This window comes from Dryobates pubescens, chromosome 2, assembly GCF_014839835.1.
Source record: "Dryobates pubescens isolate bDryPub1 chromosome 2, bDryPub1.pri, whole genome shotgun sequence".
NCBI classification, from domain to species: domain Eukaryota; kingdom Metazoa; phylum Chordata; class Aves; order Piciformes; family Picidae; genus Dryobates; species Dryobates pubescens.
The window spans coordinates 21,562,622-21,586,862 of record NC_071613.1 but is presented as its reverse complement, the minus strand read 5'-3'; the positions used below and the strand labels follow the sequence as shown (position 1 = coordinate 21,586,862).

The 24,241-nt window shown below is 41.3% G+C and overlaps 1 protein-coding gene across 1 annotated transcript in view; it reads left to right on the top strand.

Annotated features, from left to right (window-relative positions):
• Window positions 1–24,040, top strand: part of HECW2 (HECT, C2 and WW domain containing E3 ubiquitin protein ligase 2) — a 158,138-nt gene extending 134,098 nt beyond the window's left edge. Inside the window, exons 19-29 of the mRNA XM_054171707.1 lie at window positions 958–1,067; window positions 5,212–5,332; window positions 6,392–6,505; window positions 10,467–10,619; window positions 12,731–12,829; window positions 14,355–14,484; window positions 15,066–15,212; window positions 16,226–16,340; window positions 17,069–17,154; window positions 18,200–18,312; window positions 23,146–24,040. Of these exons, the coding sequence (XP_054027682.1) occupies window positions 958–1,067; window positions 5,212–5,332; window positions 6,392–6,505; window positions 10,467–10,619; window positions 12,731–12,829; window positions 14,355–14,484; window positions 15,066–15,212; window positions 16,226–16,340; window positions 17,069–17,154; window positions 18,200–18,312; window positions 23,146–23,257 (1,300 nt within the window). The 3' untranslated portion in view covers window positions 23,258–24,040. The remainder of the gene's footprint in view (window positions 1–957; window positions 1,068–5,211; window positions 5,333–6,391; window positions 6,506–10,466; window positions 10,620–12,730; window positions 12,830–14,354; window positions 14,485–15,065; window positions 15,213–16,225; window positions 16,341–17,068; window positions 17,155–18,199; window positions 18,313–23,145) is intronic.
• Window positions 24,041–24,241: the final 201 nt, after the last annotated feature.

The following is a 24,241-nucleotide window of genomic DNA, read 5'->3' as shown; positions in this document are numbered from 1 at the left end:
TCATGAATGTAAATAAACTGGCAGAAGAAAAACCTTCTCCAAGAAGATCCTCCTGCAAAAAGCTTTTCTAGTCATTTGTTTGGTAAAACAGCTTGGTAACTGACACCCCTTTTATGTGGACATTGCTTTTGTTGGTTGAGCTTGATAGTGAAAGGTTGGCTTGTGATTCTTTCAGCAGTTCAACTTTTAAAGAGAGTTTTGACATCTCAACATTTTACTCTTACTTGTGTTGTGTTTAACATCCGATATGGACTTTGATATATTACATATCATGTCACTTTCTGGATTCACTTTTATCAGTTTTGGGAGAAGACTGAAACTGTGATTTGTATCCAGACTCTATGTACACAGATGCAGTGATCAGGCTGCAGAATGTTTATTGTTCTTCTCTTCAAGTTGTGTAGCAATAACAGATAGGTGAGGCATGAAGTAACTCAGACTGAATGGGATCCCTGTTCCAGCAGCAGTGTTAGTATTAAAGATGAAATAAAGAAATAACTTATGCTGCTCGATGCACTCAACAACTTTAGATGTGATTCTTAATCCTGGTGACTTAGAAAGGTTGTCTCTCTTCCTAGTCTTTGTGCAGCATTGCAGAGCTTTTCCCAGGAAGGTGTGACTAAGGTTATTGACACTGATATAATGAGAACACAAGTGATGAGAAAAAAAGGGCAAATTTTAAAGGCCAAATAACCACTTTTTAACCCTGAAAAGAAATACCACATTATGTATAGTGATGTCCTACCAAAGCAGTAATTACTGCTTTTCCTGCACTGCCAAGATCTGCTTGAGGGAATGACAATAAAGGATTTTGTGGCACAATTCAGTGTGCCTAGTGGAAATAGGCACGTGACTGCCAGAGAATGCAGGTTGGTAACTAGAAAGTCATTCCTGGAAAGTGAAAAATGCCATTCCTTCAAATAAACTTGTTATTTCTTATCTGTTCCTTTTCACCAGCTTGTTTGAGGAGGAGATCATGTCCTATGTTCCACCACATGCCTTACTTCATCCCAGTTATTGCCAGTCCCCAAGAGGCTCACCAGTGTCTTCGCCCCAGAACTCTCCAGGTGAGTTTCTGCAGGGGCTGTACAAATTCAATTATCTTCCTTGTTGGTAAGTACTGCTTCCAGTCCAGTTGCAATCCTGCTGCCTTCTGCAAAGTCAGGGAATGAAAACAGCAGAAAAATTGTTGGAGTATTGTTTTGTTTGTTGAAGACTGTGACTGCCTAAAGCTGAGAATCTACTGTTTGGAAACTCTGACTTCTTCCCCTTCATGGTTCCCAGCTTTTTTAGATGGGCAAATTTACATGAGCTGAAGTACTCTCTGAGAGTGAGTGGTCAGTGAGCTTCTCCCTGCAGTACTTTCATGACAATGTATCTGTCAGATACTGCAGTAGGGCCAGTCCCATCATTTACCTTACATTATGTTGCGTGTAGTGACTTTCCACCTTTCTGAAGATCCAAGTTGTATTGCTCCAGCAACAACAAAAATTTAGTCTTTTTTGAGCCAAGTCAACAAATGTGGTTGCATTTGATTGTCAGACCTGAACCTTTGCCTCAAGCTCACAAGACGTTTTGCCAGTAGAAAAGATTAGGGTGGTACAACTTCAGAGGTTGTGACTTTGTTCTGACTTGTAAAACACACAAACTTGTCTTTCACTGATGTGAAATAACTGACTGCTCATGCCAGGCTTTTGATGCCTCAAGAATTAACAATATGAGATCTGGTAAGTAAGCCGTGGGTCAGAACTAAATGATTTCAAATAGGACAGGCTCCATTTGACCTCTGCAGGCTGAGTACAGCAGTTTGAAGTTCATAGATGTCACTGGTCTTAATTTTCTGAAGAAGATAATAGGTCAGTAAAATAAAACCACTGCAGTAAATAGGAAGTGACTTAAGGGAATTTTTTACAAATTTGAGAGCAAAAGTCTACATAAGTAGAGAGCATTTAGGATGTAACCAGCTCTAGGTAGTTCCAGGTGGCAGGAAAATTTTATTAGTAAAATGCTGTCATTCCTCACAAGGGTGGTGAGGCACTGGAACAGGATGCCCAGAGGAGTTGTGGAGGCTCCAAGCCTGGAGTGTTGAAAGCCAGGTTGTATGGGGCCTTGAGCAACCTGGTCTAGTAGGCGATGTCCCTGTTCATGGCAGAGGATTTGGAACTAGCTGATCGTTAAGGTCCCTTCCAACCTAAACTATTCTGTGATTTTCATGAGAGGTTTTTTTTTAGTTCACAATCATAAGCAGCTTAATTTCCTAGAAACCTGATTAAAATCATTAATAAATACATCCTGAGTGGTGGCTTTTCCTGCTGCTGGACATAGGACCTCTGTAGGATCTGTCTTAAAGAATTCTGCAAAGCAGCAATACATAATGTTCACATGTATTGATATTTTTAGTATATACATGGTTTAGATATAATTTCTTCCCTCTGGAAAAAAAAGAAGGAATAATGCAATCTACATGTGTGCACCTGATTTCCATCTGCAAACCTGGCAGTCTGCTCTGAGTAACATGCTTTGGCTTTCAGGAATACAATTTCTTCATGTATCGAAATGTGCTGGGCCGGGCTTCACTGCACCAAAAGCATTTCAGGATGATTTCCATCTTTAACATGAGATGTTCTCATCGATTCTCAAAGTAGCAGCACACAGCAAAGGACCAACAGTGATGGTTGTAGTCTCATTCTCCATAAAATTGTGAGCTCTATTCTGTTTCACAGAAAAACAGAGAGAGAATCTCCCCATCACTCTGCAAATGTGCATGTTTGCCTTGGTGTACAAATGACTTTTTTGATGAGAAACTGTAAATAGCCCATCGTTTGTATGGAGGCTCTGTGTTTGTTTTATCAGCCAAACTGGCTGCTGCTGCAGAGGTTGTTAAGGATCCATTGTTCAGACCCATCACAATTGGTTGTACTTTCTCTTTGGGGAAGGATGAATAGTCATGAAGCTGCTCTTTATATCTGCTTTAGAATATAGCCTCTTTGAAAATCAAATATGATTAGCACGTCACTGGTGTTTTTAGCTCTTCCATTAACATCTTTTGTTCCCAAGGCGGAAGTAATCATTATAATTGCCCAGGAATTTCTTGGCATATGCATCTGATTTGTAACCGGGACTTGTCATGCGCTGACAGAATAATACACTGCTGATTCGTGAACCATGAAGTAATGTGTTGCCAGGTTGATGTTTTGTGGTATCTCAGCAAAGACTTCTTCCAGGGGTTAAGATGAAAGTTAACTTGCTGTGGGTTTGGTGACTACATTTTGGTACCTACTTTCACCCAAGATGAAGTAAACAAAATAAGGGCAGAAGGTTATGGAAGTTTCAGGTTTCTGGAAGTTTTCACAGGATCACAGGAGGTTGGAAGAGACCACCAGAGATCATCAAGTGCAACCCCCCTGCTGGCGCCAGAGCAGCACCACATAACCATATAATCTAGTGCAGGGCACACAGGAACACATCCAGATAGGGTTTGAAAGTCTCCTGAGAAGGAGACTCCACAACCTCTCTGGGGAAGCCTGTTCCAGTGCTTTCTGACCCTTACAGTGGAGTTCCTCCTCACATTGAGATGGAACCTCCTGTACGGTAGTTAATATCCATTGCCCCTTGTCCTATCACATAATTCAGGTGAGTGCATCACTAGAAGCCCTTCGTGTCCTCAGTAAAAGAGAATAACCACTACAGATTAATCAATGGCCATGATTTCTTTATCCAGAAGAGTTCTACATGCTCCAGTTGGAGCTTTGAGGATTCCCTGATGCTTCCTATTCCTCCCACACATCACTCCAAGCCTAGAACAAGTGGCAAGTGTCTTTCTGGTCAGGCAGGTCTTTTAAAGACCTGCAAATGGCATTCAATGTTCAAACTGCTCTGGCTTGTTGGCTCTCTCTGCTCTGTGCAGAGCTCAGCTCTGTGGAGCCTTCCAGCAGCCACTTCCGCAGGCTGTGCTTGCTGCCTTTCCTGTCAGATACGTGTGCTGTGTGGTGAGGGGGCTGCCCTCCTCCCTCTGCTTCTGCCCACAGGGCTGAGCGGATGCACGTTCTTTCTGAACCTGACACTCTCATACCTTCACCCAGAATAACAAACATTCTGTATGGGCTTGGTTTAATGCAAGGAGGCAAAACCCCGTCAGATGAGGAACTGACACTTTAAAGACAGCAGTCCTCCTGTAAGTGCTTCTGAACTGTCCACTTGTATTTCCAGTGCATTATGGGCCTATTAGATGTCCACAGCTGCAGATGAGTGGTTGACAACCTGTGTGCTGAGAGCAGGAGGTATTTTAAATGTCCTCTGAGGGTTTCGTTGGGCATGTCTACACAGCCATGCAGGGGAGGGATGTAATGTTACAAAAGCTGGGGGTGAGAAGATTAATATAGAAGTTTAGGGACTAACTGCCTGTTTGGCATGCTGTTCTGCAACCAAATCAACTGAAGTCATTTGTCCAGGGAGACAGTGGAAGTTCTAAAGGTGGTGACATCCAGAGCAGATCAGACTAAACACCTAATTTATGCACACACAGAGAGAACTTGTGTACATAGGTGTGGGGCTATGCCAGTTTTTTGGCATACAGGTGTCATCTCTCCCTGCTTTTAAGACACTGACCCGCAAAATCAGTTTTTTCAAAACCAAATCACTTAGATGACCGTCATGGGTGTTCCTGCAGTCACATGTGAATAGTTCTAGAGACTACAATTTAGAAGTCTATCCATTCTTCCAATACTTTTCTTCCTCCTCTTTGCCCAAGGGAAAAACTTCTACTAGGGAATTTGCAAAAGTTTTTCTTCAGCTTGATGTATTCAGCAGGGGCACAGCAGAGTCTGTTTAGGCTTCATGTTTTCCATGATAATACTAAAACCAGAACAGAGCAGAACATTTATTGCAGGAACTGTTTTAAAGGTTAGACATGAAGAGTACTTGACAAACAGAAGTTAGATCTTTCTAGTTGATTGTTCTGGTTTTTAAATCCAGCTTTTGTGTTGACCTGGATTTTGTCTTTTAAGATTTGCTTTAGAAACATGATACTATTGGAAATGAGCAACCCTGAAGTCTTGGATGCAGAGCAGATTGGAAGACAGGCAGCTTTTACTCTTTATGAAGGTGCCGAACCAAACACATGCCATGCCTTTTGTGATTGAGGAGTCTCTTGACAGGACGTTAATCAGGTCATGTCACGACAGCTCTTTCTTCACTTTTTGCTTCTTGCAGGTACTCAACGTGCCAATGCCCGAGCTCCAGCTCCTTACAAAAGAGATTTTGAAGCCAAGCTGAGGAACTTTTACAGGAAGTTGGAGACTAAAGGATATGGACAAGGCCCAGGGAAGCTGAAGTATGTTGAAGAATCCCATGAAATGGGGTTTGTTGCTCAGGCAGCCTGCCTTGCTTTGCACATCCACAAGCTTCTTCCCATTAGAAGGAATGCAGATACTATATTTTCCTTGTGCTTCTGGAAATAAAAAGCCTGTCATAACAGACTTAGTGCCAACATGTGATTCATAGCAAAGGATACAGCAAGTTGTGAACACTTCTTTATGTCTCTTCCAGCTATGTTTTCATACAAATAATATTATCAATACAGGGCCAAAAGGTACTTTGGGAAAGGGCAAGCAAGACAGAAGGCACCTGAATTCTTCTGTTGTCGCAGTTGCTATGATATAAACAGTTAGACTTCATTCGTGTCTTTTTCCACTGGAAAAAAAAAAAAAGATAGGATTTTCTTTTGTGCTCATTGCCTGTGTTTATCTCACAGTCCTCTTTTACCAAAGAGGTTCATAAAATGAAATGTTACTGAATTCCAAGGATTGACTTTTAGGTCTTTATGACTCAATTTCCCAGTTCTTCTTGTAGAGGGTACATTGCTTTCATATGTCTGCGTTCATAGGTTCCAAAAGCTTCAGACAGCTTTTGGACAGACAGCTGCCATTCCTTCTGGACAATTTGTCCCCTCATGCTTACTCTGATTCTGAAATGACTGTTCAGTGACTTCCCCATGGTTTGGTGGTTTTCCTTGTTAAGAGATTGATTTTTACATAAGAGGTTAGATTATTGCCTACAGTAGGCTGATTTAGAGGCCCAGCCTTGCAAAACGATTTTAAACTTAATGAAAATGCCCATTTCAGGACTTTTTCTGTTGAAGCCTTTAATTTAAGGAATAATTAGAGTTGAAAAAATGAGCCTGCTCTTCTTGGTACAATACATTTTACTGAAATCTCAAGCAGATCCTTAAGGGAGCCAGACTAGCAGATAGAAGCTGTGTGATCTGGATCAAATCATCAAGCAGAAATGTTTCTCTCTATGAAGTTACTCTGTTACCTTGCAGTGTAAATGGATGCTCCCAGCGGTAGCTCATGTTCACAAACTGCTGATTCAAATTTATTTTGCTCTTCAGATTAATCATCAGGAGAGATCACTTGCTAGAAGATGCCTTTAACCAGATCATGGGCTATTCAAGAAAAGACCTGCAGAGAAATAAACTCTATGTCACATTTGTTGGGGAAGAAGGGTGAGTAGAACGGGGAAGTTGACATTCTCTCAAAACTGTGTCTTGCAGCCACAGTTTCACCAAACCTCATGTGGTCTAGAGTGCAAAGAGGAAGGATTGCAGCCAGGAAATGCCTCAGACATAAGCCTAGAACACACAGCTGTTCAAGGTGTGAGATGTAACGTATCCTGCCTTCACAGAAGCAGTGCCTGTGCTGGTGTGGATTTTCACAACAGTTGCTCTGTGTTTCAGAATGTTACTGGGAAAGCAAAGGGAAAAAATAGACAACTTTCTCTTGGTTTTGCTTTGTCTTTCTTTTTTTTTCCCCTGTCAATAGTGATATTATATCTCCAGTGCTTATTAACATTTAGCTGGCATTTTTTTGGAGATAGGATGCTTAAAGAGTAGGCTAAAGGCTCAATCCTTAATTTAGGTCCTGTCTGAGGCAGTAGGAGCTAAAAGCCATGTATGCTACAGGAGCTGCTCACTGCCTCTCCAGCTCAGAGCTTCTATCACAAATAAAAGCAGCTAGGCTGTGCTGGTTGCAAATAAACACAAATATACCTCACACTGCAAAATCCAGTCAGAGAATGCTCATTCTGTGTCTAGTGAAAGTCTAATGTCTTAGAGGTAAAACAAGACCAGAGAATCATTGTCTGGAAAGGACTTTTGAAGGTCCAATACCCCTGCAGTGAGCAGGGACATCTCCTTCTCTGGAGGTATTCAAAATCCACCTGGATGCATTCCTTTGTGATCTACTCTAGGTGATCCTGCTCTAGCAGGGGGGTTGTACTAGGTGATCTTTCAAGGTGCCTTCCAACCCCCTAACATTCTATGATTCTGTGAAGCAGAGCAGGTTGCTCAGAGCCCCATCTAACCTGACCTGGAAAGTTTCCAGAAATGAAGCATCTACCACCTCTGGGCAACCTGGGCAACTGTTTCACCACCCTCATTGTAAAAACCTCTTCCTTCTCTCCAGCCTAAACCTCTTTTAGTTTGAAACAATCAGCCCTTGTGCTGTGGTTAGATTTTCTTGGCACATGAAACTGGAACAGTATTTGCCTCTTTCGTGTCTTGATTTCTGCCCCCTTTGGCAGATCTCAAAGGCTGCTGCCTTAGGCACAAGTATCTATATTGAGATACTTGATGAATGTATTTGTAAATACATTCCAAATGGTACTCCTTGATATTGAGGAGACTGCAGCACTTGGCTTCTGGAAGGCTGGAGTATGTGTTATGGCCGTGTGCATTATGGCCATGTGCATTATGGCTCTTCAGTCTTTTAAAGAGCCAAGTTGTAACAGGAATACCTAATACAAGATCAGATAAAAGTAATCTGGTTTTGAAGCCCCCTAAATCCTGCTTGTTTAAAGTTCACCCTGAAGTGCTTAGTGCTCATAAGGACTTTCTGCAGTCTTAAAATAAGAAATGTTGACAGCTGAGAGCCAAGTGTGGACTTGTTCATATAAATAATATCACTGTGCTGCTGTCTGAGGAAGAGCTCAGAACTGGAATGACAAGGCTGGTGCAGGATGAGATTGCACTCTATTGACAGAGCAGGGTGGGGATGCAGGAACTAGGGCTCTCTGGTACAGCCTTTACTTTCTCAGCTACAACCTCAACTCCAAGTTAAAAATGAAAGGTGAAAATGTAAAACCATAGGTGAGACGGACTGATCCAAATAGAACATCTCCTCTTATCAGTCTTCAGTCTTCTGCTGATGAAGAGTGACCTGGAAATGGGGGTGACCACACATACTCTTTCAATTGCATCCAACTCCCCATAAGGCTCTCTCCATAATGGAAAAGAATGAGTTAATTAAGCGCACAGTCAAATTAAAATGACGTCAATTCTCTATTTACAAATCTGTGCTCTGAGTGAGGAGGAAAGGATGTGTGCATGCAGTATTGTTTCATCAGAGATGGTGCAAGATGATGTACTACATCAAGCTATTAATTTGGCTAGGTGCAGAAAGACAGATGAGGGTGGAGGAGAGGAAGGCAGTGAGGAGGAGGAGTACTCCAGGTTAATTGTTTCCTATTTGCACATCCTTTTCCCTTTTTAAGCGGGAGTTGGCTCTTGCATTTATTTTCTGCTTTGTAGAGAGGTGTAATTCTTCATGCAATAGGTAATGAAATCCTCACAGATGAAAACATTTTAGTCAGGACTGACTTATTAGTGTATAAATTAGTAACTGGGGCAACCTGCATACAGCTGTTGCTGTTCATACAATTTCTATAATGAGTCTCATACTGTCTGGTATCTTCTTTGGACCTTCAATCTCTGCAGTCATGCAGCTGTGGATGTTGGTTTAGTGTTTTTGCATGTGTACTTTGCGTGGTGATAAATGAGGAAATGTTGATACAAAGAATGTTGTGGTTCCTTGAAGTTATTTTCCCTCGGCTCTAGTAACTATGAGCAGAAACTGCTTTGCATTGAAGAGTGGTAAATCTAAAGTATTAATGGTGCTTCCTAGGAGATGTGAGTCATGTTGCCAACAACACATCTCCTGAATACCCAAATGCCCCACAGTTGCAGCTGTTGTGTAGTTGCATACCTCTTGTATGAAGTTTTCTCACCCTTGTGCCAAGCCTTTAATTGTGGGATAAATCTGACTGGCAGTGCAGGGTTCTCATGATTGATTTATTTAACATGACTCACAGTAACTCTGCGTACAAAAAGGAGCTGTATGAGAGGGCTAGCAGTCAAGCACACAATTTCTGTCCCATCTTAAGATGTCATAGTGAGTCAAATTATCCAAGAGTCTTACAGATGACCCCTTTACTTGATACTGGTATTTGTGCTGAGATTAAGATCCAACATTGTCCATGATATCAAACCACTTTGGATTTTTTCTGCAATTTGAGGATGAAATCTGCCCTTCTTGCCAGGGTAAGGATCTGTTTCAGTACTTCACTTCTGATGCTTAACAGAAGCAAAGTGCTTCCAAGTGACTGAAGGGAAGATTTTCTTGCTCAATAGAGGAAAGAGGCTTTGTCCTCAATTTCATAATGGTACCTAGCCTTTACTTTGCTGCCAACTTCATTCTCAAAAACAGCAGAAGTCCTCTGTGAAAGCTGACTTCCTCTCTGGTACTTTTGGTTGTGCATTCTCTTAGTATTAAAGCAAGATCTTGAAAGTCAAGTACAAATCCTTCAATCTAGAGAAGATCTGTCCTCCTAGGTGTTTGTTAGGGATCTCCATTCCCCACAGGAAAACCCCTAGTTTTCTGTTTTCTATGTCTACCAGAGAATTCACTTCATACTGAACTCATTTCACTGGTGACCTGCAGCATAATGTCAAAACTCAAGTCTCACTGCTTTGTCAGCAATGAGTTTGTTTATGAGTTGGGAAGAAGAGATTATTTAGATTCCTTCTTCATTAGTGCTGGAATCTTAAAATGAAGGGGGGAAAAAAAAAAAAAAAAAAGAAAAAACATAAAAGGAAACACACTCTCCAAAAGACATTTGAAGGAACTCAAGTTTGGAAGACACACAAGAAAATTTAGACCAAGAAAGATAAATCACTGAAATTATCTCAGATTATATTGCTAGGGAAAACAGAAATATTATCCTTCCAATTGTCCTGTTGTTGCAACTGCAGAGACAAAATATGAGCATTGTTGATTGTCGTCCTTGATTTTTCATATGGAGATAGGTCTAATGTTGGCTGTTCTCATGTTTCCTCCTCCCCTCCTGATTCCAGTTACTTGGTTATATTCCCATGGCAAAGAGGCCATTGCAGCTGGAGCCAGCATTTGTTATGGGAGCAGCCCACACAGAGCCCTTCATTCCAGTCCTCCCAGCCATTCCCTTTCCAGAATAGCCCTGTGAGGACTTGGCATACCTTGGCGTTAAGCAATCTGCAGGATAAGGGTTCTGCTTGAACTCTTAAGAAACTCTAATTAAGATCTAGCATATGGAATGTAGATTCAGATGCCCACAATGAATGCTCTGTAGTAATGTCACCTTTCTCTTTCAAGGCTGGATTACAGTGGACCTTCAAGGGAGTTTTTTTTCCTGGTGTCTAGGGAGCTCTTCAATCCCTATTATGGTTTGTTTGAATATTCAGCCAACGATACCTATACAGTACAAATAAGTCCCATGTCTGCTTTTGTGGACAATCACCATGAGTGGTAAGAACTATGTTTCTTCTTATTTTTCAGAAGTTTTCTGTTGTTCCCACTTCCTTAACTGCTTATAACAGCTCAGATATACAACACAGAATCTGATCTTTCTAACCAGCAGCAAATTAACTGTATTTTGTTAGACTTTGATGATGGTTGGGTTTTTGGTTTGGGGTTTGTTTTGTGTTTTATTTTTTTTTTTCCCCTCTTGTGGTTTGAAATGATCTTATTTCTCACAAAGTCAGCAAAACTCTGGTTTGGAACATGTCTCACAACACAGCTCTCTGTGCTTCTTGCACATTAACAGTCACTTCACAAAAGCACTATTAGCCTCTAGTGCATTAAAAAAAAGAATGAAATGTTGGCTTCTTGCCAGCTAAGGAGATGAGGGGAGATACCAAACATGTGTTACAGTATGCTGCTTGTTTGAGTCTTCCTAAAGAGTGTAGAGGTCTCCTCAGTGGAAAATACCCAACACTGGAAGGAAATCTGTGGAGGTGTCTTATTTTTGTGGGCAGGGGGAAGTGCTACTGGTTACAGAGCTCTGAAGCAAAGTTTGTGCATGCCTTTTAAAACACTTATCAAGGATTTTTATATGACCCCATGTTCAAAATTACAAGCCAGTTTAAGCCACCCTCAGTTCATTAAGCCATGGCATCACAGTAAAGCTGTGCTGTGAATATTAACAGAATTCTGGTGAGTAGCTATTTAGAACACAGCAGTAGCAGAATGACGGCTGCTTGTCTGTGTAGGAGAGTTATGTACTGGTGTCTTATTTCTTGGAGCCAATTAACAAGAGTGAACATCAGAAAGGAGTCTCATTGCTACCTTTAACAGAACATTAGATGGGTGTCTGCAGCCAGTTCGGTTAGGTGAAGCAACCTACCTGTTGGAACTCAAATGTCATATGCTGCATTACTGCAGTGGTCTGAACAGAGCAGTATAGCCAAAAGGAAAGAATAACTGTCCATTCTGTGCAGCTTTGCCAGTATTTTGTATTCTTCCATGGCTTCTGCAGTGCTGAACTGGAGACCTTGGGGGTGAGGGAGGCATGATCCCTTCTCTTTCTGGGAGTGCTTGTGCAGGTGGAAGCACTGTACAGCCTCAGCAGGAATTCAGGAATGCAGCTGTGACAAGCAGTTATGGGTAGAAGGAGGAGGCTCTGCAGGTCACATCCTCTTATTGCAAACCCTGTGTACTGGCAGCTATAAAAAAGCCATAATCCTTCCAAGAGAAACATTGCTGAGAATGTTTAAATGGAAAGCTTAAGAAACATTATTTTCTTCAAAAAAAACATTAGACTTAAATCTGGCTCCAGAGATGTGGAGGATTTTTTCACAATGCATCTTCATTCGCATGGGAATATTTACAAAGACCCTGCTATTTCAAAACTGCTGCCATCTGACCTGTCTCACTCTTCCCCCAACCCTTACACACCCAGCAAAATGAAAGTAGTTGGGGAAGAGAGAGAGGGGAAGGGAGGAGATAATTTAGATTCCATTCACAGAAGGTTAGACAGCACTATGATACACACAAAAAAAGCTTCCAGCCACTGTTTGTGAAAATACATGCAGAACTCCATAATTACCAGTCAAAAGAGGGAGCACAGAGGCACTGAAAGCAGGAAGAACATGCAGCAAGAGCAGTCAGGCTGGGAAAGGGTAGAAAAACCTTTGGCCTCTCAGTAACACAAAGGCAAGGTAATCCTATGTGGGATGTGTAAAAAGAAAGTGGTCAGTGGCTATCATTTGGAAGGCAGGCTTCCATAAAGAGGCTGGTCTGGCAGGGCTCCATTGGGCTAACAGGGATCTGAAGTCTTTGAGAAGTTGCACCTTGGGTATCTGAGGGATTTTCCACACCCTGCAGACCTAAATTTTTTTCTGTGCCTTACTGAGATGCAAAAGAAACAGAAGTAAAAAAACAAAAACCAAAACAACCCACACCAAAAAACCCCCACAAAAACCCAACAACAACAAAACCCCAAACAAAATCTAGCCCACAATTTAGACATAGTTATCTGATCTAAAAATGCTGTTTGGAAATGTGTGCAAGTTTTGATGACGGAGCAGTGCACAAACCACAGAGTTTTAGTGTAACAATTGTAACTCTTTCTCTTCCAGGTTCAGGTTTAGTGGTCGAATTCTTGGTCTTGCTCTGATACATCAGTATTTGCTAGATGCCTTTTTCACAAGACCCTTTTATAAAGCCCTCCTCCGAATGTGAGTAGCCTTTTCTCTCTCCTTTTTATTTGGTTCCTTCCCTGTGGACTGTGCCATTTTGTGCCATTGTGACATTTGATTGTCCAAGCAGACAGGCTGCCATGAAATGGTGTGGTTTTATTCCAGATATTGATAGAGTTCTCATTCCTTTGTTTTGTAATGACTCACAGGATAGGCTATGAATCACTTTGTAACTTAGACTGCAAGACCCATCTCAGAGGTAGCCTGATTGCTGGCAGTCTCCATTTTGAGGAGCTTTACTCTGCTATATTTCAGACTGTTTTCAGAACTACTGCTCCTCTTCTGGTGGAAACAATGAAAGCTGCCTTTGCTCAGCATGCCTGGAATTTAAGACCTAATGAGTTCAAGGTGCTTCACTTCTTGTCTTCCATTTGAAAACTGTTTTGAGAAGTCTGGTGGGATTTTTTTTTTCCCCACTAAATGTCATACATTCTAGTAGCATGGAGTAAGACATCCAGTCCTAGTGCACCTCTATCTTTTAAGTACCTAAAGCCTAACAGAAGCATTTTAATAAGGGTAAGGATATACTCTGCATGGCCTTTAATACTAATAATGTGTGGCTGCCAAATTAAATTAGTTGTTTAACTTTTACTAAACAGCAAAATTTAGAATGAGGGCATCTTTGTACACAGCCTAATTGATGCAACTTCCCCTTCCAAGACCTTCAATTCCTTCAGAACTGATGAGCCATCCAGGCTACCTCTGCAGACAGGACACTGCCAAATCCAGCAACTTTCAGCTTTGTTAGTAGAGGCTGTTAATGCAGGATGGCACTTAAACTATAGCACAAGTGTAGTTGCTTGCTTCTGACTTTATGTGGATCCAAGGACAGAAGCAGGCAGGGGAAAGCACGGTACCTAGTGAATAGCCCCAGTGTCCTGTTTCACTGAAGAAAAGTTTAGGAGGATAAGAAAAATGGCAGAAATCACTGCCACAGCCTTAAGTGTCATTAGCAGGTGTTCAAAGCTGGGAGTAGTAACTGTTCAAGACAGCACGGGGCAATTGGCCTTGTAAAAGAAAGACCAGGCCAGGGAAAACAGGGCAAAAGGTAAGCAGATGTTTTCGTGGTAAGCAGGATGTTGGACAGGCCTTGGCACCAAGAAGAGACAAGGGAGGTGGCATTGTAGTTACTTTGCAAAAAGTATGTGAGTTGCTCCTTGTAAAAACTCAGCATTTCTTTTATGGTTTGGACTTTTTGCCTCTTCAATTTGTGTATTTTCATCATCCCAAAATACTGTTCAGGGCAAACATGGAACAGTTCACTATAAGCTTAAAAAGCAACATGTCTTCAAGTTAATAAGTTCTGGGACTGTGTCGCATACAGTAACTGCTGTTACTAGGCAAGTAAACAGAAATTTGAAGTAGTGCTGCCTTTATTCTCTTTGTTTCCCTCTTGGCTTCCCATTCCCAGCCTGTTTTCAGGACTGTCCTATCTGAGTTCAGTTACTGAGCACATGCTGCTGTCCTCATCTGTATTTGTGTATTTTCTTTTTGTTTATGTTAGACTCTGTGACCTCAGTGACCTGGAATATCTGGATGAGGAGTTTCACCAGAGTTTGCAGTGGATGAAAGACAATGATATACACGATATCCTAGATCTCACATTTACTGTAAATGAAGAAGTTTTTGGTCAGGTACACAAGACTCTTCATTTAATTTCCTTTGTGTCTTCTGGTGCTAGATAAACATTTGTTTGGACAGAAGAATGATTGTCATTCCATGCTGATTTCAAGTTGTTTTCACAAAAGTCTGATTGCATTGAACTCTAAGGAGGAATTACTATTTGTAACTGGCCAAGCATGTCTTCCTGGTTGAGGAGATTTTCTAGAGACTTATCTGAAATACCAACATTTTGGATTGCTCTGCTGGAGGTCATTCACCTGAATTTAATTTCAGCAGAGTTAGCACTCAGAGCTATTACAACATCTTTGTTATGATACTATTTAGAAGACTTCAATCCTGTAGTTGCTGTAAAGGTTGTTTCTTCTCAGTTTGTTCCTCATATGAGATAAGGAATTTCTTCAAACTACATGGATTTTAAATATTATTTTATAAATAAAAAATAAAAAATAAAAAATAATTGTTTATTCCAGGTTGTTATAGTCAGACTTGGACAGTGCTCTTGAGAGATTACTTCAACTTAAATTCAAATTAGTCAAATTCTTGTTTTGTCCTTAAATTACTGTGTTGTCATTTGGTTGTCTTTTTTCCTAAGATCACAGAACGGGAGCTAAAGCCAGGAGGTGCCAACATCCCAGTCACTGAAAAGAACAAGAAAGAATATATAGAAAGAATGGTGAAATGGAGAATTGAGAGAGGAGTTGTACAACAAACAGAAAGTTTAGTTCGTGGTTTCTATGAGGTACAGAATACCAAAATGAAATTTACTTTCTTCCTTTATCCTCCCCAAATAACTTTCCTCCTCATACATGTTTCCCAGATGCAGAGTCCCATAAAGCAGAGGCATGTATAATGATGCAGTGATACAAATAGGTTGCTTACTGAAGTGACCTTTCTGGTGCTGTGCTCAGTGTAACGTGGCAGTCTGAGTGAGGTAATTTTACTGTGTCCAGTTCCGGGCCCCTCAGTTTAGGAAGGAAGTTGACTTTCTGGAGCATGTCCAGAGAAGGGCAACAAAGTTGGTGAGGGGCTTGGAACACAAGCCCTGTGAGGAGAGACTGAGGGAGCTGGGGTTGCTTAGCCTGGAGAAGAGGAGACTCAGGGGTGACCTTATTGCTCTCTACAGCTACCTGAAGGGAGGTTGTAGACAGGCAGAGGTTGGTCTCTTCTCCCAGGCAACCAGCACCAGAACAAGAGGACACAGTCTCAGGCTGCGCCAGGGGAGGTTTAGGCTGGAGGTTAGGAGGAAGTTTTACACAGAGGGAGTGATTGCCCATTGGAATGGGCTGCCTGAGGAGGTGGTGGAGTCACCATCATTGGTGGTGTTCAGGAGGAGATTTGATGGGGTGCTTGGTTGCATGGTTTAGTTGATTAGGTGGTGTTGGATGATAGGTTGGACACGATGATCTTGAAGGTCTCTTCCAACCTGCTTTATTCTATTCTATTCTATTCTCTTACCTGTTGTAATATGGACAGTGAGATTGAATGTATTGATCTTAATTTGCCCTGAAATTATTCTATATTGTTTGCCAATAAAATTCTCTCCCTATCACTGTTATCATCTAATGAAATTGAATGGAACTACAGTCCAAAAGAAAGTCCTTTCATCTGCCTTTAAAAAGGAAAAAGGTGTTAATTATTTCCATTCATGAGGGAGATACGCCTGATAAATGCTTAGTAGCTGACAAACCTTTCACAGGGAGTCAAAAAACAATACATGAGAGATGTTGCTCTGGATTTTATTTTCTTTCACAGGTAGTTGATGCAAGGCTCGTGTCTGTGTTTGATGCCAGAGAACTGGAACTGGTTATAGCTGGAACAGCAGAAATTGACTTGAGCGACTGGAGAAATAACACAGAGTATAGAGGAGGTAACCTGAATTTGGACTTGTTCACTGACAGAGTTGGGGCCTGGAATTACCCACTTTCAGAGGCACTAAAGGACCATCCCATGAGATGCATCTGTAGTAACTTCCAAATGTCTGTAGTTCTGTTTGTCTTAGGAGAAGGTAATTTATCCATTTTAGTTTGCCTCATGCCTTCCCCACCCAGCTCTTCACTTCTGTTCTTGCCTGGACAGCATAGCAGAGGAGTCTTCTCCAGGGAAAGTACTGTGCTCCCCTCCACACTAGTGGAGAACCACCCAGACACTGGATCCAAATGGAGATAGTAACCATCCTTAGAAGGATCTGCCTCTTTTCTACTCTCAAAGATGACAGGAGGTTAGAAGTGATTCCAGTAAGTGGCTGGTGGTTAAGATCATTCAGGAGCAATGGGAGATTTGGCAGCTGCTTTGGGAGATGGCTGCAGCATTGTTCATAGCTTTAGCTAGATAACACAGCATTGGAATATTTTAAGAATTGGCATTCCTGTTGGTGATGGATCAATAGAAGAAGTGCTTGCAAAAGAGACTTTGCAGCCTTTAAGATTTTAAAGCATTTTAGGAGTATTCTCCTCCTCTCACCTCTTGCCTTTTGCTGCAGTCAGCTAAGAAATACAGCATTACTGTGTTTAGGACTGAAGCAGCAAAACCTTCCTAACTCTTCTCTCAACCACTTGGTAGCATCTGAAGGTATAAAGGCTCTGTTTGCTTTAACAGGTTATCACGACAATCACATTGTGATTCGGTGGTTCTGGGCTGCTGTGGAAAGGTTCAACAATGAACAACGGCTGAGACTTTTACAGGTATGAAGCCAGCTGATCTGTTCATACAAACTACATCATTAAAATTCAGTGCTAAACCAGTCCCATCCAGGCTTATTACATCCCAAAATGGTGGTGATGATGTTGGCTAGTGGGAATAACCTGACTATCTGCAGAGGCCAGCTGCAATCATTTTGAGTGACTCAAGCTCACAGCTATTTTATAGACTTGTAAGTTTAAAAATATATTCAAGGTACAGTATCTGTTGTCAATAATCCTTTACTGGTATTTGATTAAAAGTACAGTAAGACTAGCCAAGAAAGAAAAAGAAAACCTTGCAATTGGTTGTATCATTAGGTAGTACTTTTTTAAAAGTAGAAATTCTAGTGGTATTTGTACAGATCAGGAAGGAGACAGCTTAGATGGATATTAAAGTGCCTCAAATGAGAAAATGATGATGAAACCCCCAAAGCTGGTCCAAGTCCATTTTCACTAAGTCAGGCTGCAGAATCCTGCTGCTGAAGGACTAAAAACCTCTCAGTAGAAGAATATCTGCTCAGCAGACAGCATTTCAGCCAATGTTACTGGGCATTCTACCTCACTTTCACCATTCAGTTCTTTTCTGCATACTGTAGTACTAAATGTAGTAATTAGCAATGGTTTCTAAAGACACTGAAATCCACCTGGCCAAAAAGGCAGGTGATGAAGCCGTTGTCACACATTGTTACTTTCTTATGTGTTTATCTTAATATAGAATAAGGATGACAGCAAAAAGCTCACTTAATTTAAGTAGCTTGATATTTATAGTCTTTCACTCTACAGTTTTCATGTAGCATAATTACTCTTTCAAGGAGAAACCTTTGAAGGAAATTAATCTGGTAAGTTTCCTTTTCTGGAACCTATCAGGAAATGGTCCATTTTCCCTCATCCTCCATTTCAAGAAGCATTTATCCCTCATGCCTCACAAATTTCCTTGTTTTGCTGATGTTTTTAGACAAGGACTCCAGCAGGTATGCTGCTGGAAGTGAATTTCTGAGCCACACCTTCTGCGTGCCCTGTATCCCTGATGTGTTATTTGTGCTGGCAGTTTGTTACAGGCACATCCAGCATCCCTTACGAAGGATTTGCCTCTCTGCGGGGAAGCAATGGTCCCAGAAGGTTCTGCGTAGAGAAGTGGGGCAAGATCACTGCTCTTCCAAGGTACAGCTGTGGGTGTGTTGATGTTAGAGATGCTTGAGAATTTCAGTTACTAGGTTAACAGAAGAGCTGTTTGAGAAATAGAAGTTTAAACGGAATATGCAGATAGATTATCCTTTCTTTTTCCCCCTTCCTTTCCTCATTCCAGTGCCTGCAGCATCCATTTTTCATTGAACTCTATTTGCTCTCACAAGAGAGCTAAGGAACTGTAAGTGTGCCTGACATCTTTCTCATAGAAAGTTATGTAAGAACGGTAACTCCTCCTGTATTTGACTTTGTTATTTGATCAAACATGCAGGTATTTACTTCCTGAACATGCAGTTCATCAGTAGGAGCAAAAATTAATTAGAATTACAACTAAATGGCCTTGTGACTGTTAGTCAATGCTAGTGTCAGGATTTTTGCATTAGGGAGACACAGCTTTCATAGTGTAGTTTAGTGATGTGTCACATGAGGAATGTTAACAGACACAGAAGAGACAAGTTGTGAACTGCAGAAGAGCTGTATTTTGAGGAAGGTATCATTTGCCTGAAGAGGCAGCACAGGGCCTAGAAAAGGTGAAGATTTCCAGATAGGTTCAATTGAAATAGTGAGGAGGGTAAAGGAGCAGTCAGAGTCCAAGACAGGAAAGCAGGCCTCTACAAGCCCTTGCAGGCAAGAGGCAGCATTCAAATTGGATAATGGCAGGTTTAGAGGAGGAGAGTGAGAAGATTAAAAAAAGAAAAAGTAGCTCTCCTAACTTTTCCATTTTTGTGAAGTCAGGAGAAAGAGTTGTTTGCAGAGCTCCATGGAAACAATACCAACACTAGACTCTTGTGTCACTCGTGTTTCTAAACACATAGCATGGACATTTCACTGACAAAAAATTACAGGTGCTAGTCTTCATTGTGATCATACTGGTCATCTTCTAGAAGATTTCCTTTTGGCCACCTTTATAATTCTGTAGCCTCTAGGAGTTAATACAGTAAGATACAGGTTAGTGTGTGGGGTGTGTGTGAACTGACTGTACTTAACTAGATCTCAGCCTTAGCCTGTTGCTTATATGTATACCCTGTAGCAATAGTTTGGGGCCAGGATAAGCCATGGAGGAAATTCAACCCTAATCACAGCCCATTCCTCAAAAAGGATTCTTCAGGAATAACTTGTGTTCGCAGTGTCTTCGTAGACACAGGGTGGACACACAGACTGTTTCTCTGACCAACAACACTTAGCTCCCTCCTTCAGCATAATGTCAGAGGCAGAGATGTCTCTTGGGTTGGCTTCTGAGAAGGTAAAGGATCCTGAAGTGACACTGAAATCCACAGGCCCAATAAGTAGGCTTTAAAAATTACATCTTTCTGTACAGCATACAATAGAAATGAGAGCTGGGCAGCTGAAGAGTGATGACAATCAAATTCTGAAAGCTGTTATTTCAAATAAATAGTATCTTTTGGGAACCTGCTGGGCCTGCTGTATAGTTTGGTTGTGACTGACCTATAGACTAGCTTTGATTCAGTTTAAAAAGAGAGGCCTTTCATTTTTAAATAATAATTTTTAACTTCCAAATACAAGATTTTATTTATTTTTTAAAACAGTTTTAAGTAAGAAAAGAGATGCTTGGGAGTCTTTCCACATATTCTTGAATATTGAAATTCCTTGTGCCAACAAGCACAGCTTGTAGCATGGAAAAGGTCATGACATGCCAGAGCAGAAAACTCAGAATTTCCTCCGAGAAGGTTATGTGGAGCCTTGGTTGCAACAAGCTGCATAACAAAACTGCTTCCTCTGGTGCAACGTGGAGAAATGTACCTTGGATCTTTGTTACCATGGAGTGCTCAGACAGTGTGAGAGGAAACTGAATCCTTAGGAGAATGTATTGTGCTCTTGAAGTTTCATTGAAGGTTCCCTTGGTTTTGTTTTGTCTCTGTGGATAGTTTTTAACATACAAGAGTGAGAATTACAATAAATGAACAGCACACTTGTTCTGGTAAAACAAAAGCAACTATGTATGACAAACATCTCCAGTTGTCATGAGCTGGCAGTTCCTGGCATTCATACATGGGGAACCTTGGTCTCATAAACAGTAAACGAGCCTCCATGTTTATGCTTGAAAGAGCTAAGCCCTGAGCAGCAAGCAGGATTTGCATTCTTATATGTCTAGTTCTAGTGTAGCTTCAGCCTGCACCTTGTCAGTTTCAAAGACTTGCTGTGCAGACACCAGGTAGTACTGGCTTGGAGGTGAGGAATCACTAACTACAAGCCCAAGCAGCAAACTTCTGAGGAGGTCTGCAGACAAACCTTGCACATGTGAACACACATCTGGGTCTGCTGAGAGTGCTGCCCCTGTGGACTCTGTAACTGATTCTCAGGTAACAAAAGCAGTTGTGTTGAAGCACCCTCACTCATAGCAGTTACACTTTGCAAAATGCCCTTTTGATTTTATTGGGTGGCACAAGCTGGAACTCAACCAGTTAGTGGCCCTCAAATCTCTTCCTCTTTTTAAAAAGAAACTATTGCACTACTGGTAACACAAAACACCTGTTCCCATTACTTCTTCCTGATCTTGAGACAGGGAAGGCAACTAATCCAGTTACGGAGGTGTGTGATTGTGGTCTGAGCAGCTGTGAATATAACACTCAGGTATTCACTAGGTGTTTACCTAATTCCTACTGTTCCAACTGCTGTGCAACCAGGTCTGCTGAAGCAAAGCAAAAAGATTTCTGTGAGGTGCATGTCAGGTTGCCTAGCTTGTACCATTCTAGCATGTAAAAAGCCCTGAAAGGACAATCACTACAAGTTTAGCTTAATTATTGCTATCCCTGATGCCACTTCCTTCTTTCACACTGTGGTAGAGATGGCACTAAGTCAGGAGAGGGACTGTTTGTCTTCCATTTCACTCACATGCTGAGAATTTGGTTCCTTGTTCATCCCTGCATGTTATATATTAGGTGTATCTGATGAATTACATGCAAATAGTATTTGTGTCTCACTGCTGGATTTTAACCCAAAGTAACTCTATTTTATTACTGTAATCATTACTGTAATCAAATGAAGAGGAAATTGACTAGCAATCTAAATTGCAGGTTGTCATAAAATGTGAGTCCAGGAAGATGAACACTCAGTGCCCATGTGGTGTGAAATGTTGGAATGGCAAAATACTGTTCAGAGGGAAAAAACCTTTCTTCCTGAGCTGCTTGTAAGGTTGCCTCTGAGGCTGAGAAAAGAGTGGATTCCCTCAGAGAACAGAGATAGTAGCTTTTTGTCTTTTCTAATGACTTGGCTTTCCAAAGTAGGTGATTGCATTTTCAAAACTGCCCTCAAAATTAAGATAAAGCTCAGTTCTCTTAATAAATGTAAACAATGTGCTGTCTTCCAAGTAAACCAGTTTGTAAGGAATCCCTTGCTAATTATATAGCATGTCTTTCACAGATTGTGGTTTTGCAACCCACATAGCATGATCCATAGTTCTAATGAGTGGCTCTCAGCCCCATGCAGCAGAAGCATGTGGTTAGGCTGTTGATTGCCCAAGACTCTTCCATACTCTACACTGAGCTCAAAGGATCACTGAGCTCCAGTTACCCATTTGCTGCTTGGTCTAAATAATCTTCTTCCTTCAAAACGAGAATTACTACTTTTCATGGGGGTTTACTGTACTCTGTAGGAAATGCAGCAATTAAATCTCTTCAGTCCTTCCACTGATGTGATGCTGCACATTTACACTTAGTACCAATGAAGGGCAGGCCACTTGAACAACTCTGAAATGTATTTTACTGCAAATGAACAGAAATTGGCCAAAATACAAACAGGTTTTCATCCTCTACAATTGGTCAGAATAGAGGTTTTGGTACAAAACCTCAGAGCAGAAAAGATGCTTCTCCCAACTTCTCTCATCATTTCCCCCTCAAGAACCCCTCACATTAATGGTTACGCAAAGGCATAACTAGAGCAAGTTCAGCCACAACAATGTTTTACAAAGTGTTATTCATAGCCTGCCCTGAGGCCAGGAAATTACGTCCATTATTCTACTATGAAGAGAAACCTTTATTAGCACCATTTTTATTCCCTGAAAGAGGTTCTGAAAGTCACTTCTAAGTGTCTCCAAAAAAATGAAATAGATGGACTTCAGAAATGGAGAAATAACTGACGTGGTTGACCTCTGAAGAAGGCAGGGTGGAGTGTTGGAGGCACAGTGCAGTTCAGTGCAATTACAAGAGGTACCATTGTAAAGGTCATTGGCTTACAGGGCCAGGTGTGTACAAAGAGTAAATCAGCGCAAGCAGCAGCCTACCAAGAACACAGTCCCCCTGCCAAACAAATGCAGAAGGAAGAGCATCCAGTTTGTCTGTCCTTTACCTGCTGTGGGATTGTTTCCTCTATAGTTAGCGTGTTTGTTAACAGTTTGTCAGATCTAAGACCTCACACATATGCAATGCACTGAAATGCCTTGTTTCTGATCACAAACAGAGTATTCAAGTGGCAGCAGCACAGAACAAATACAGTTCTTGGAAGAACCACTTAAAGCCAGGATTCCAGAGCAGAGACTGTTGGAATGGTGCCATGTGCTGTCGTTCTTTTCTTGTGCACATTTAATGGATAAAATCTATCTGGTGCCTTGTGGGCTGCCACTGTGCTTCTAAAGACCTTCAGAAATGCTGCGTATTGGCTGATTTTAATTAGAAAAAGTAGATTAGACCTCACTCCCTGTTCTATTGGAAAACATCATTTGGCAGAACAAAGTCTTCTGGAAGAATGCTACCTGCCCATCTCTACACAAGCACACACCAGTCTCTGTTCTCTTTTGAACTTCTCAAACACTGCACTTCTTCACCTTCTCTCTTTTTATTTTTCTCCCCTCAGGGCTCACACTTGTTTCAATCGCCTGGACCTTCCCCCTTATCCATCATTCTCTATGTTATATGAAAAACTGTTGACAGCAGTTGAAGAGACAAGTACTTTTGGACTTGAGTGAAACACAAACCACAGTGCCCAGCAGATTGGACTTTGGTGGATCTGACTTCTCAAGAAATGAATGAACCTGATGGATTTCCTGGTGGAAAATTGTTTCACGGTGCAATTCAAATAACATGGTTCAATGAAAGAGCTCATGAAGCAATTCAAACAGCATTGTGGTAGTGACAGAATTCTCTACAGCCAAACTAGCGTGTGCCTGATGTACAGGGAAACCCAAGTCTTGCAATCCATGTCTTTTCAGGACAGCCAGGCTTCTTAGGTTGATGTTCAGAGCAAACAAGGAGCGTGACCCCATGTTGAGATTAACCTGGCCTCTGCAATACTGACACATACACAAAAACTGGATTTCATCCAAGTGGCCCAACAGAAAGTTCAAGTCAAAATGTGCAATCACTCAGCCCCATACCTCCCCAGTCAATTATCAGACACCTATACAGCAAACCTTTTAAATTTCTTTTTTTCACTCATGAAGGTACATGACTTTATGCCCTGTGTTACTATAATATATCCAGTACTTCCTTTACCTAAGACTACGAGTGCCTGCATGGTGTGCCCTACAGAGCTCCAGTGCCTGGGGCAGAAGTGAATTGGAAGGAGAGTCAGCAACAGAGGATGTAACAACAAAGGCCTGCATTTAAGGAGGTTTGTGGAATTGTGTTTGCCAGTGGTGTGTATGACAAAAGATGAGCTGTTACCATGAACTTACTCACTTATAAGACTGATTTTATGCTTTATACTGCATGGAAACTATTTTAAGAAGAAACTAGCATATCAGGAAAAATGCCACAAACCCTAACACAGTGACTTCTGTTTATTTTTATAGGTTCCTTATATTCTGTTTCTTAGAGTGTAAACAGGAAACGAGCAAACTAAACCACTGTTTCTGTTCTTTTCACTTTCCATGCTTGGACAGACATTCTGCTAATGTTTATTCTTCAAGCACTCTCAAGGGAAAAAAATGCCTTTTATTTTTATAAGAGTA